This window comes from Oncorhynchus mykiss, chromosome 5 (genome assembly GCF_057628025.1).
Source record: "Oncorhynchus mykiss isolate SJ-2025 chromosome 5, ASM5762802v1, whole genome shotgun sequence".
Lineage (NCBI taxonomy): Eukaryota > Metazoa > Chordata > Actinopteri > Salmoniformes > Salmonidae > Oncorhynchus > Oncorhynchus mykiss.
Genome location: NC_143026.1, coordinates 41,229,215 through 41,243,851, shown reverse-complemented (window position 1 = coordinate 41,243,851; position 14,637 = coordinate 41,229,215). Strand labels below are relative to the sequence as shown.

General features: G+C 41.5%; 2 protein-coding genes across 4 annotated transcripts in view; one reads left to right on the top strand and one right to left on the bottom strand.

The window, feature by feature from the left end:
- zgc:56235 (porin) overlaps window positions 1-7,243 on the bottom strand; it is an 11,525-nt gene extending 4,282 nt beyond the window's left edge. The window contains exons 1-4 of the mRNA XM_021602883.3: window positions 6,922-7,243; window positions 3,871-3,942; window positions 3,422-3,471; window positions 2,071-2,276 (exon numbers count right to left, since the gene is read on the bottom strand). Of these exons, the coding sequence (XP_021458558.2) occupies window positions 2,071-2,276; window positions 3,422-3,471; window positions 3,871-3,942; window positions 6,922-7,009 (416 nt within the window). The 5' untranslated portion in view covers window positions 7,010-7,243. The remainder of the gene's footprint in view (window positions 1-2,070; window positions 2,277-3,421; window positions 3,472-3,870; window positions 3,943-6,921) is intronic.
- LOC110523827 (tricarboxylate transport protein B, mitochondrial) overlaps window positions 4,761-14,637 on the top strand; it is a 25,264-nt gene continuing 15,387 nt past the window's right edge. The window contains exons 1-2 of one of the 3 annotated variants that reach the window (XM_021602881.3): window positions 8,421-8,786; window positions 9,173-9,209. Coding sequence is in view for 2 of the 3 variants with exons in the window: in XM_021602879.3 (XP_021458554.1) it covers window positions 8,675-8,786 (112 nt within the window). In the remaining variant the exon portion in view is untranslated. Of the gene's footprint in view, window positions 5,026-7,915; window positions 8,787-9,172; window positions 9,210-14,637 lie in introns of those variants that run through there. The other 2 variants (XM_021602880.3, XM_021602879.3) reach the window with 2 other exon arrangements.

Here is a 14,637-nt window from a genome sequence, read left to right as displayed (position 1 = left end):
CTAGAACTTTCCCCGTTAGTATACTCCATCAACGTTTGTGAGAGAAGAGAAATGGTCTTTGCATTACCTTAAGGCTTATATAAATGATAGGAGTGTTACTCTGGTTGTACTCTGGTTGTGCTGTTTTCACATAACTCTGTACCTAATTCACCACGGCTGTGCACATCTCGTGTTCTTACCCCCCACCCTCTGTACTCTGAAACTTGCACGTTCGGAACGAGGTATCTCTATTCCGAACAATCTCTCCTTATCCTCTTTCTAAGAATAAACTGTTCTTAGGTCTCGCAGGAGACCTCTAGTAGATATGGGTTGGTTCGACACATTTTTCATATATATTTTTCCTTTATTTAACTAGGCAAGTCAGTTGAGAACAAATTCTTATTTTCAATGACGGCCTAGGAACAGTGGGTTAACTGCCTGTTCAGGGGCAGAACGACCTTGTCAGCTCGGGGATTTGAACTTGCAACCTTTCAGTTACTAGTCCAAACCTCTAACCACTAGGCTACCCTGCCACCCACATTGAGACAGTTGTGGTGGATTATGGAAATGTAACCAGGTTGGGCTATATAAGGCAAGCCCAAACTCAGAATCATTAGGCTCTCAACGAATCACCTACGGTGGGTCGTTGACCAGCTCCATTATTGTAATAATTAATCATTATCAAAGAGAATGAGAGAGTGCCAAGAGTGTGCAAAACTGTCATCAAGGCAAAGGGTGGCTACCCTGAAGAATCTCAATATATATTTGGATTTGTTTAACACTTTTTCGGTTACTACATGATTCCATGTGTGTTATTTCATAGTTTAGATGTCTTCACTATTATTCTACAATGTAGAAAACAGTAAAAAATTAAGAAAAACTCTGGAATGGGTAGGTGTGTCCAAACTTGACTGGTACTGTAGATCATTTGTAGACAGCAATAGGGGAGTAGCATGATTTGTCTGATTCTCAGTAATAATGGTATGGGAATAATGTAGCATTTTATTTTGTAAAGTATTTTTTTTGCATCTAACACCACAACAACATTTTCAGTCACCTCCTTGTCTGAAGGACAATTGGATAAGTCTCATGGTATGTAGGCCTACATTGAACACCCCACATTGGCTGCTACTGTAGGCTAAATGATAGAACAGCTATTTCCATGATAAAATGTTATGCAATGCATTTTCTCCATAGTTTTTCCCCATTATGATCAAATAGCCACAGTAGCCTACTTGACCAATGTTAAAACTAACTTAAAGCGGGTACATCCTGCTTTCACAGTAAACGTGCGCCCTGGAAGTTGCACAGAATTTTCACAATGTTCAGGTTCGCACTCAGCAGACCTGTCATTTGCTCAGTGCCCCCCAAAAATTTAGAAATATTTCTCTCGCATAGAATGCACAACATTATTTGGGAATTTATTTCATCGAATAGACATGCTACTTTATTAGGCAATGTTATCCCCTCCCCTGAGATTTTTTATTGCCCACCGAAAACGTTAACACCTGTAAATGGCATATATACGCTGAGTACACCAAACATTAGGAACACCTTCCCAATATTGAGTTGCACCCCCTTTTGCCCTCAGAACAGCCTCAATTCAGGGCATGGACTCTAAAAGCTGTCGAACGTGTTCCACACAGATGCTGGCCCATGTTGTATCCAACGCTTCCCACGGTTTTATCAAGTTAGCTGGATGTCCTTTGGGTGATGGACCATTCTTGATACACACAGGAAACTGTTGAGTGTGAAAAACCCAGCAGCGCTGCAGTTCTTGACACACTCCAACCGGTGCGGCTGGCACTTACAACCATACCTTGTTCAAAGGCACCTCAATCTTTTATCTTGCCCATTCACCCTCTGAATGGCACACATAAACAATCCATGTGTCGATTGTCTCAAGGCTTAAAAATCCTTCTTTAACCGGTCTCTTCCACTTAATTCACACTGATTGAAGTGGATTTAACAGGTGACATCAATAAGAGATCATAGCCTTCACCTTGATTCACCTGGTTAGTCTACGTCATGGAAAGAGTAGGTGTTCTTAATGTTTTGTCCATACATATCAGATTGACGTCTCTCACTCACCCTGTGTTTGGTACGAAGGATGTGTCCAGGGCCACCTTGAGTCCCTGAGCCAGCTGGTCCTCCACAGTGACCTCTGTAGCCAGGGTGTTGTCGGTGTTCCACTTCTGGTTGAAGCTCAGGCCCAGCTCCTTCATCTTGTACTTGGTCTCCAGGTTACCTGCTGCCTTCCCCGTGTCTGTGTTACTGGAACCTGATGTGTTGAACTCCTGAGAGGGTGAGAGAGAGGAAACAAAAAGAGAGTGGGACAATGTGTGAGACAAGCGACGGTGTGAGGGGAGAGAGAGTTGAGGTCAAAGAGTTTGAAAGGACTGAGGGAATGAGTAATGAGTGTGCGAGTGAGAGAACGGGAGAAAGAGACATCTAGAAGAGCAGATCGTTGAAACGGGCAGTTTTGTGCTGACTGCAGAAGACATCCTGACAGAATCATGCATTATGTGAGGAGAGACACAGAAAACATTACAGGTGAGAAGAAAAGTATGCGAGGAAAATAAAGGTCAAGAAGATCAGGGATGCAAGGTAAGGATGGTGGGTGACTGGATCCCTGGGAGAGAGGAAGGATAGATCATTTGGATGGAGACAAAAATAATTATCATATTCACTGGACAGTGATGAAAATGCAAACAGACCGACATTACCATCAGCGGGACATAATTTGAACAGTGAGATCAGACCGTCTGAATCTCCCGGCACATTTCACACATATATATTTTTTTACTTGCTATATTGTATTTACTTCGCCACCAAGGCCTTTTTTGCCTTTACCTCCCTTATCTCACCTCATTTGCTCACATTATATATAGACTCATTTTTCTACTGTATTATTGACTGTATGTTTGTTTTACTCCATGTGTAACTCTGTGTTGTTGTTCGTGTCGAACTGCTTTGCTTTATCTTGGCCAGGTCGCAATTGTAAATGAGAACTTGTTCTCAACTTGCCTACCTGGTTAAATAAAGGTGAAATAAAACATATCACGGATCATGCTGTATACAGTACAGACATCAGTACACTGTGGGAGAGAGTCTTACCATCTACAGTAGAGAGCAATCCAGGAGGCAGCGGGACAGAGCAGGGGTTAGGATGGCAGATAGGGAGACACACACACACCAGGCCTTACACACAACCTATAGAATGGTTGTGTTATTACAGAACCATAGACAGGATTAGAGAGAGAGAGAAGCTGAGGCAGAGCAGAGCAGGTGGGACAGAGGATAAAGTGAGGCAGAGCAGAGCAGGTGGGACAGAGGATAAAGTGAGGCAGAGCAGAGCAGGTGGGACAGAGGATAAAGTGAGGCAGAGCAGAGCAGGTGGGACAGAGGATGAAGGGGAAAAGGACAGTAACAGAAGACTCACCACCCCACTCTGAGACTTGGTCTTCAGGTCCAGCTTCACAATGCCGAAGCCTGGATGGTTAAACAAGAGGTTGATGAGTTAATGTTACATCTGAGCAGACTCGTAGAGTCATAAAACACATATGGCCGCGATACAGTCAAAGACTTCTGAGAAAGCATGAATGACAATTGGTTTATGATGCATTCAATTACACATATGGTTTGCCTTGCTTTCTAACAAACCATAACCTCGCCAGCCAAGTGCAATTTTAAAATGTATTACATCACATTGACTGATTCCCAGTTGACTTCTGCGTTTCAAATTCTGGCAAGACCAGGCTATAAACAGTAACTTGATCTGTTCTTCACTGCTTTAGCCAACTCCCTGGCGGTCATGTGTTGTGTGGAATTGTGGCTTCTCCTCCTCAGCCTTACTGTTCAGGTGTGCAAACATCTTTACTATTAACTCACCATAGCCCTTGCTGAATATGTCCTTGGCAGTCTTGCCCAGGTCTGAATATGAAGGAGGAACAGCCATTGCACCTGGAGAAGAGAGAAGACAGGACATTCAACACATGTAGGCCTGTGTCCCAATGCAATATGTGACTCAGTTCACATAGATCAGGTGGTTAGTCAGTGGAGTGTGATTTTCTAGAATATTGCAAACAGCCGACACGATTACCTCAGGACTGATTTGGAAAAGTCAGAGGTGGTATGCATTTTCTTGACAGAACAGGCTGCAGTATTTGCAGACCTAGACCCTTGTTATGGCTTGACGGGACTGGGTATAGACACATATTGTAACAATATTTGCAGGCATCACAAAACCAAACTAAGAAAGCAAGTGTATTTGTGTTTATTAAAGATCCTAGCAGCTACATTTCCTGGGTTCCAAACACATTAAGGTACATACATCACACATAAAACAAAAGATAAAACAGTACAACATGACCCTCTTCCTGTGGAACCATAAGATGTAAGGATTGGAGAGAAGGGGGGTGTCTGAAGTGGAGAATATATACTTGTGATGGTAGGAACCTGTCTTTGTCTGAATTACAGCTGTAACGACCCCTTGAGAAGAATTCAACTGGGTTGACCTTCTCTAGTGTCCATGAGTTATTTACTCTGAAAATGTAGAATCTAACAGAAGGCAGAGCAGCGCTTTATTATGGACAGACTTCTCCCCATTTTAGGTACTGTTGTATCAACATGTTTTGACTAGGGATGAAACGGTTACCGGTTTCACGATAAAATTCCCAACGGTTAGTATTACTGTTTCTCATTTTTATTATCGTTAAAACGCACGGTAAATACTGTCCAGCATCAACCAAAGTTAGCAACAGTCGAACGCAGGCGCAGCATGGGTTTTATTTTATGTGGAAACATGGCGGAAGGCAGTGACAGCGATCGGGAGATTTTTCAGCCTTCTAATAAGAGGTCAACATCTGAAGTGTGGTCGTATTTTGAGTTTTACAAGAGTGCTGAAGGAAGCTTAATCGAAGATGGTCACTCTGTCTGCAGAACATGCAACGACAAAAAAACGCTGCGAAAGGGGGCAACACTTCAAATCTCATGAGTCATCTTCGTAACCAACACCCACTAACGTTACTTTATAGCGAATGAAAGGTAATTCAACGTTTAGCTCAACGCATGTGGGGACTTCGTAATGGGGGAAAATGTAATGCTTTGTCTGTCTAACTTGCTAATAGCTTGTCAATAATGTAAACTGAAGCTTTCAGTGTTAACTACTTTTGTAAAAACACTACACGCTGTTCTGCTGCTGTATGCGACGTGTGTCTGCACACTATTCGTCCATTGCACAGGATAACACGTTGTCGTTTAGTCACGCAACCAACATATTTTGTTCATTTAAAATCCGGCAGTTGTCGACTTGGTTGTAAAAGTGTTCCAACAGGAGAAACACTAGACTCTTATACAAGACTCCTGTATTTATGTCAATTGTTGGGCTCATTGCAATTACTATCACTGTCTTCTTAAGACTCAATTGTATTTATGTCAATTGTGCATGAGTCATTGCATATACTCAAATGCAACACAGAATTTCGACACAATAATAATTATTATTATAATGTAACACTAATAATCCATTTGCTATTCCCCTGTTTACAGAATGGGCGTGCAGCCATCTTTTATTGTTACTATTTTAAATGTTTATGCACACAAAGTGCATAGTGCTGCTAATTTTATTTGTTGTTTATCCCATTTGCTTACTTAAGGTTGTGTTCATTTAAACCTGCACAAGAGAAATTTACCTCATGGCCACATGGTGCCATCTTTAATGTTATTATTTTAATGTTTGTGCAAAGTGCGTAGTTCTGCTAATTGTATTTGTTGATTTTCAATATAACACTTGGTGAAATTATTTCAGTGTGTATATCAGTACTTTGAACATTTCCAGCACATTTGAACAATACCGCGATAATGCTGATAACTGATCATTTTGGTCACTATAATCGTGATATGAAATGTTCGTATCGTTTAATCTCTAGTTTTGACCATGACAGATTACAATCCAATGTTACTTCAAGCAGTTTAGTCACCTCAATTTGCTAAATATCCACATTATTCATTACAACATTTTGTCGATGGCTAACTAGTTGATTTTACAGAGACATTTCTATTCATGTGTATTTTGAGATACCTTTAAATGTCGCAAAGCATTTCTATTCATTAATGATCAGGTAACTAATAATTAGTCAATGTATTTATAATATTGAAAAAATATCATTTGCTATTCTAGTTAGCTAATGTTCAACGCTATAAAATTGTATTATCCTGCCAACTACCTAACAATGAGACTGGTTAATCCACTCCTGATTTTTTTATTTGACCTTTATTTAACTAGGCAAATCAGTTATTATAGGAACAGTGGATTCTTTCAAAATGAGCAGTCAATGATAGCTAACGTTAGCTAGCTTTAGCTGAAAGCTAGTATCTTGAAGGTGAGGGCCATCGGCATAAAATAATACCTTTGTGCCCCAATATCGGGCTTAACATGTATTGTGCACCGTCAATTTCGGACAAAGGACAGTTTGGAGAGTGGTCTTTAGCAAGGCTAGCCAAATTGTCCTAGTTGGAATGCTGGCTAGGCTAGGTAACTAGCTACATCTGCGTTGGGGTGGCTTGACTTCATCAGTAAATTAGCCAACTAGCCAACATCTAAGTAATTAGTATGTTAAGTCATTGCAATGTAATAATTTATATATTGAGTTTCAACACAAAATTATACTTGGGATTAGACGGTACGACATTGGCAAACATTATGTAACATTTGCTAGGGCACTAGCCAGTGCTCTGAACTACCTAGTTAGCTTGCTAGCCAACCACATTACTCAACAGATGGACATTGGAATAGTCCCTTGTAGCCGGCTAGTTGGTGCAGTGGCTAACCTTGGACAAACGCGCTAGTTAGTGACATGCATTTTCCATGATTATTCCATGCAATAAACAGCATTATAACAAATAAACCGTTGTGCTTTATATTAGCTAGATTGTTCATACCGATGTTATGTTGTGAAGCGTCTGAGCACTGTTCTTCCTTCACCCTGTCAAAGCTAGCGTACTTTAGTTCTCTCCCACCAACTAGCATGAAGAATCTGCTTGGCAAAGATAGGGCACAGTGAAGGAGACGCAATGAGCATGCGCAATTCACCGGGGCGAGGGCATGAATGACTGCAGCAGAATGTTTTAGCTACATAATTTGTCAAATTCATTCCAGCATTTGCCAATAAAGCAATATATTCAGTGAATTCAATTTATTCATAGTAAAATTGCATCTCAAAGGGCTTGGGAGGGACACTGGCTCTTTTGCAATCTTCAGACTTTTTGCAACCTACAATTTATTTGGTCAGCCGCATCAACTGCAGATTTCGTTAGGGTACGCCTCTTCTGTGAAGTATGCATTTGCACTTCTAAACAACGAGATTAAAAAAAAACTTTTGCAAAGGGTAAAGTCTACAAATCGTAGTCCACTCTGTTCATAACATATTATAGTTTTGGGAACAGAACTGTATTGAGATCAAATGTTTCATTGATGAGAAAATGTGCAGAATTTCGGCCTAAATCCATCTCGTTCCGTATTCTCCCACTGCCGGCCAGTGGGCTTCCTCTCCCTACCATATTTGTTAGTGAGTGGAAACGCTAAGCAGATGCTTCACATTTATAGAACAATTGTGTATCTGTGATATAGCCATCTTTGACTTTGTGGCCATGGTAACTAGTGGAAACCGAGATCCAAAGTGGCCACTAGCGACTGCGCAGCCTATGACGAAAATAGCATTGTTTAGTGACAAATAATAGGATAAGAAAGATAAGAAGTCACTACTGTTGTTGTAGGCCACATAAATGGGGGGGGGGGGGGGGGGGGGGGGGGGGGGGGGGGGGGGGGGGGGGGGGGATGATGTAGTAAGCTTACCTAATATAGGGTCCAATGACGTGTTAGTGTAGAAGGCTGCCAATAATTTTTGTAAAGCTCCCGAGTGGCGCAGCGGTCTAAGGCACTGAACTTCAGAACAATAGGCGTCACTATAGTTACCTGATTTGGAGTCCCATAGTCCCAGTGTAGTCCGGGTATGGCCGGAGTAGGCCGTCATTGTAAATAATTATTTGTTCTTAACTGACTTTCCTAGTTAAATAATATATATATATATTTTTAAAGCCCAATGTGAGGGTCACATTGGTGAATATTTTTGTTTATACCTACATACCAGGCCACCCTAAGAAATGTACAGGTTGTTTGAAGAGGTCAATGTCGGAAACGTTTTATAAATGTGGTGGTTGAGGCCAACAAGGGCTATGGGGCCGCTATGAATAACACGAGACTACTGACTGATATATTTCTTTAGGGGAGGCTGCAGTTACTCTGTCTGGACTATGGCACCGTGAACTACTAGGCTAATCAAAGCATCTGAGGGAATTTCCCGTTCCACCTTAAATCTGGTTTGTTTGTGAAAAATATGGAGACGTTCTCTTTTTACGTGGAAGGGTGAAAGCCCCGCCCTGTGAACACTTGCAATGCACGAGTGAACTTCAACTGTCAAAAGTGGAGGACACATTAGCTTTTGAGCTGTGCGTTTTTCAATTATCAGCATCGCCTTTGTAAGTGATCGCACATCAAACGCTGTAGGTGTGATCGAGGCGCAATTTGTGCACAAAGCGCCGGAGTGCACGGAGGCTGACGATCTGGAGGGATAAAGAGTGTCGTCCTAGAAGTGAACAAGTTTTTGGTTGTTTTGGGGGGCCGTTTGTTGCCAATATGTCCAGGAATCCCACATTCGTGAGTCCATTCCACAGACCCCATTGTTTGGCCGCTGCCGCCCAGGCAGGAAAAGCCAAACTCACCCACCCTGGCAAAGCCATTCTAGCAGGTAAGGATACATTCATTCATCTTTCCTTGTGTAGGCTGCTGATATTGCTTCACAATTCAGGCAGCGTTCATTATAGCGTCTTGTTACGTTGTAACAATGCAAATCATTGTCACTGTGACAATACAATATATAATACAGGACTTTATTTTTACTTTTGTAGTGGCAGTCAGTTTGTAGCAAGATATTTCAACACTATTGCCTGCCTACTGTATAGAGCTTGCCATGGGAGGCAACGTGAACTTTGTTAGTGTAGTAAATAATTATTTAAGTCTACTAATCTATTCAGCCTTTTTTCTTAATTTCTTCATGAACTACGTGTCCGTTGCTAGGGAGTAAGGCACATTTGATCACAATATAGCAACACAATTATGTCCTGTGCTCGACAGGGTGTCCAAACCACCTCTAAAACGGCACCAGTGCCAAGTAAGTATCCAATGTGCTTTGGCATGAGATATTGTGTATCTGGTCATATGCCTTGTTTTTTGTGACTGATGGGGGAGGTTTGTGATTCAAAAGTAACTAGTCACCCTTTGAGTGCGATGTACTGTCTTCATGCACTGTGGAACTTGAGGAGTGGCATGAATCTGCAGCCTGCCTTCTGTGTGTGTGTGTGTGTGTGTGTGTGTGTGTGTGTGTGCTCGCACACATGGAGCTGCAATATGATAATTATTGAATGCATATGAGACTTTAGGAATACAAGGCAGTATTCAATTGTTTGGAAGAAAAAAATTGTCTGCAATGTCTATGCCTGGATTGTCTTCAAATTGTGCACTCCCAAAGTGCACACCTCATTTTGACTATAGTTCAGGAGAACTGGCTGCATCTGTTGAACTATCAATTTGCCCTTTTAACCTTTGATTCAACTTGTCTGTGTGAGTGATCTGTTATTCTTCTTGAAACCTTGACAAAAAATACCATGATTTGGGGGATTTTCACAAAGTGTATTCCATAGCATGGTGCTTTGGAAGAAGGATTGTTGACATATATTTGACATTTGTATCTAAAAGCATAATAAAGAAATAAATAATAAAAGTTGGCATATTTATTACATTTTGGCCATACCCAGGCCTCCTTTAAGACTCCATGTTGGCGCAACAAAGCTAAAATGTGTGTCATATCAAGCTTTACCGCTTGCTCTGTAATATGAGTAGTATACTGATTTCAATAGAAACGTTCTTACAGAACTGTATTAGTATAGTAAAATAAACATGAATATATAAGATGTTTGACTTCGCAATTTTTAAAAATATATTGTTGAACATAATATACTTTTTGGCAGCGTTTCCCAAACTTGGTCATGGGGACCCCAAGGGGTTTTGGTTTTTGCCCTAGCACTACACAGCTGATTCAAGTCATCATCCAGCTTTGATTATTTGAATTAGCTGGGTAGGGCTAGGGCAAAAAACAAAATGTGTCCCCATGACCGAGTTTGGGAAACGCTGGTCTATGGGCATATTAAAGTTCCAGAGTGGGCAATGATAAACGGAGGGCTGTGATTGGTTACATTGCCTACTATGACAATGTATTGAAAGATTTGCTGACTCAATTATGGTTTATTTTCAATATTCATGTTTTTATATTTTGAAACATTCAAATTCATGTAAGAACTACTACTACTATTACAGAGCAAGCCGTAAAGCTTCATATGACAATCTTGTTTGCTATGTAGCATCAACACACAAAATATTATGGAGGCTTTGGTATGGCTAAAACTTAGGTTAATAACAGGTTATTTCTCAATTATGCTGTTAGATTAAAATGTGTCAACAATCCTTCCTCCAAAGGACCATTCTATGATTAACATTTTGTTAAAATCCTCCAAATCATGGTCGTTTTTTTGTCTGGGTTTCAATACAGATCACTCCTGTTCTACAAGGACACATGCTTTGTTCTAGTCGTCAGTTCCAGGGTGTGTAGAGTTAATTAGATGTGTCATGGTCCTTTTCTCTGGTAATTCCTGACCCCATGATCATACCAAAGCCCCCTTTCCCTTAGTCCAGCAGAGTGTGGTCATCATGGCTTATGAATGGGAGTTTGGCAGACTCCTCTCACAGCACTGAGTGGGATGTGCCGGACACTGTAAAGCTAGGCTACAGAGGTACAAAATCCAAGCCAACCATGTCCTTGTGTTCCAAAGCTGTGTAGAGGTTTGTAGCCCTAGTAAGGCGTGTCAAGGTTTGCATGCAGCCTGACGAGTAAGGTCCTTAGATGGAACCGTTGCTGCACGTGCATCCTTGAATGCAGTTGCGCTACTTAGTTTGTCTCTTTTGGGACAATGCATGGCGCCGCATTATTGAGGGCATTCATGGTTGATAACTCGTTTGTTTGCGTAAATTGCTTCTGTATCTTGCTTCTTGCAAGAGTAACAAGTGAACACTGATCCATTCCAATTCCTTGATATAGTAGAACTATCCTCTCCTATCAGGTGATATAAACCATTTGTCTGTCTCAGTTCTCTGGCACATGTTTCAGGCCTGTTTTCCCATGTCTATCAGCCTATCCTTGTCAAGCAACTACGCTTTCACCTGGAGTAAATTGTAAGCTATCGGGGCCTACTCATTTGCGCTCACAGGATAGATGAGAGCAATATGATGGATGTCTACCAGGAAGTGCTTTCACAATCAAACCAGATGAAGGAAAGGAGATGACAGGGAACCTATTACACTACCAGTGAGATTCACCCAGTAGTGTGAGTGCTTGACAGGAGGCTGAGGCCTGCAGTGCAGTACAGTGTTGTTTGCCTGAATCCATGAGCCATGATGACACAGCACAAACTGCACACACTTCTGCAGTTCAGAGAGCACACACACAGACACACTCCTGCCCACACTGTACACACACACACACTCCTGCACAGACACAATGCTTCACACACGGCACACATGCAGCTGGTTTACAACACCCTTTCACCAGACCGGGGGCGCATGCTGGCGGGTCGAGGGGTTATAATTTACCTTCAATGTTCACTCTTCAGTCCACTTTTTGAACTTGATTACCCCCCATAGAATGCAAAGCACTCTGAGACCTAATAAAATGTGCTGTAAAATTAATTAGTAATGTTGTTGAGCATTACTATGGCACTCTACACACCCTCATCTACCCAGATTAAGTTATATCTTGTGAAACATGCAGTCGTTTGGCTTGCTTCTTATCTCTCAGGTTGTGTGCCTTTTTATAATTCAGCTGACACCTGCTTCCTTCACTGCTTCCTTAGAATAGTAGAGTAGGGAATGAATGACTGGCCTGTTATGAGGAAACAATTGGACATGTCTAATGATAAAACATGTAGCGTTATGACAGGAAGAGCCGTGCACTGCGCAGAATTTCTAGCCTATTGTGTAATAACAAGATAATGAACATGAGCCTACTTATGAGAAAAACTGACTCTAGGCATCTTTTTGAAAAGGGGAGGGAAAAAAATTCTGGGCTGGGCCCACTTCAGACAGACAACTCTCCCAACAAATCATGAGGTACACGTGCCAGAAAGTGGTTTTAGGTGAAGCTAGTTTATGTAAACTAGCCACTTGCGAAATGCACTCATTAAAAAGAACCACTCATCTCCATCTTGATAGCTACTAGTTTGTTTTTTATTCAAGCGGTTAAGGAAGTGACATAGTTCCTCTATGCCAAACTAAAGTTTTCTGTTACATGCAGACTTGTTAAGCCGGAACATTTGAAAATTGTGGGAGGCAATCTGGATGTCTAGGGTTAGGGTGCTGTAGGTCATGTAGCTATTTGTTACATGCAATATGCTTTGTGGACTTCAACGGACAGAGGTTGCACTCCAGTTTTGTGATGAAACAAAGGTGTGGTTGAATTTATTCTAACACTGTGTCTTATTTCCTTGGCCTTAGTTCCTATGCCTTGCGACCGTGATATATATAGGCCTAACAGGTTATACAGCAAACAACGTAAGATTCTCAACACATACTTTTGCATACAGTGCCTTGCGAAAGTATTCGGCCCCCTTGAACTTTGCGACCTTTTGCCACATTTCAGGCTTCAAACATAAAGATATAAAACTGTATTTTTTTGTGAAGAATCAACAACAAGTGGGACACTATCATGAAGTGGAACGACATTTATTGGATATTTCAAACTTTTAACAAATCAAAAACTGAAAAATTGGCGTGCAAAATTATTCAGCCCCCTTAAGTTAATACTTTGTAGCCCCACCTTTTGCTGCGATTACAGCTGTAAGTCGCTTGGGGTATGTCTCTATCAGTTTTGCACATCGAGAGACTGAAATGTTTTCCCATTCCTCCTTGCAAAACAGCTCGAGCTCAGTGAGGTTGGATGGAGAGCATTTGAACAGCAGTTTTCAGTTCTTTCCACAGATTCTCGATTGGATTCAGGTCTGGACTTTGACTTGGCCATTCTAACACCTGGATATGTTTATTTTTGAACCATTCCATTGTAGATTTTGCTTTATGTTTTGGATCATTGTCTTGTTGGAAGACAAATCTCCGTCCCAGTCTCAGGTCTTTTGCAGACTCCATCAGGTTTTCTTCCAGAATGGTCCTGTATTTGGCTCCATCCATCTTCCCATCAATTTTAACCATCTTCCCTGTCCCTGCTGAAGAAAAGAAGGCCCAAACCATGATGCTGCCACCACCATGTTTGACAGTGGGGATGGTGTGTTCAGCTGTGTTGCTTTTACGCCAAACATAACGTTTTGCATTGTTGCCAAAAAGTTCAATTTTGGTTTCATCTGACCAGAGCACCTTCTTCCACATGTTTGGTGTGTCTCCCAGGTGGCTTATGGCTAACTTTAAACAACACTTTTTATGGATATCTTTAAGAAATGGCTTTCTTCTTGCCACTCTTCCATAAAGGCCAGATTTGTGCAATATACGACTGATTGTTGTCCTACGGACAGAGTCTCCCACCTCAGCTGTAGATCTCTGCAGTTCATCCAGAGTGATCATGGGCCTCTTGGCTGCATCTCTGATCAGTCTTCTCCTTGTATGAGCTGAAAGTTTAGAGGGACGGCCAGGTCTTGGTAGATTTGCAGTGGTCTGATACTCCTTCCATTTCAATATTATCGCTTGCACAGTGCTCCTTGGGATGTTTAAAGCTTGGGAAATATTTTTGTATCCAAATCCGACTTTAAACTTCTTCACAACAGTATCTCGGACCTGCCTGGTGTGTTCCTTGTTCTTCATGATGCTCTCTGCGCTTTTAACGGACCTCTGAGACTATCACAGTGCAGGTGCATTTATACGGAGACTTGATTACACACAGGTGGATTGTATTTATCATCATTAGTCATTTAGGTCAACATTGGATCATTCAGAGATCCTCACTGAACTTCTGGAGAGAGTTTGCTGCACTGAAAGTAAAGGGGCTGAATAATTTTGCACGCCCAATGTTTCAGTTTTTGATTTGTTAAAAAAGTTTGAAATATCCAATAAATGTCGTTCCACTTCATGATTGTGTCCCACTTGTTGTTGATTCTTCACAAAAAAAATACAGTTTTATATCTTTATGTTTGAAGCCTGAAATGTGGCAAAAGGTCGCAAAGTTCAAGGGGGCCGAATACTTTCACAAGGCACTGTATATAGTGTATGTGGACACCCCTTCAAATTAGAGGATTCAGCTATTTCAGCCACACCCGTTGCTGAAAGGTATATAGAAATCGAGGACACCGCCATGCAGTCTCCATAGACATTGCCAGTAGAATGTCCTTACTGAAGAGCTCCGTGACTTTCAACGTGGCACCTTAATAGGATGCCACCTTTCCAACAAGTCAGTTATTGTGAAGTGGAAATGTCTAGGAGCAACAACGGCTCAGTTGCGAAGTGGTAGGCCACACAAGCTCACAGAATGGGACTGCCGAATGCTGACGCGT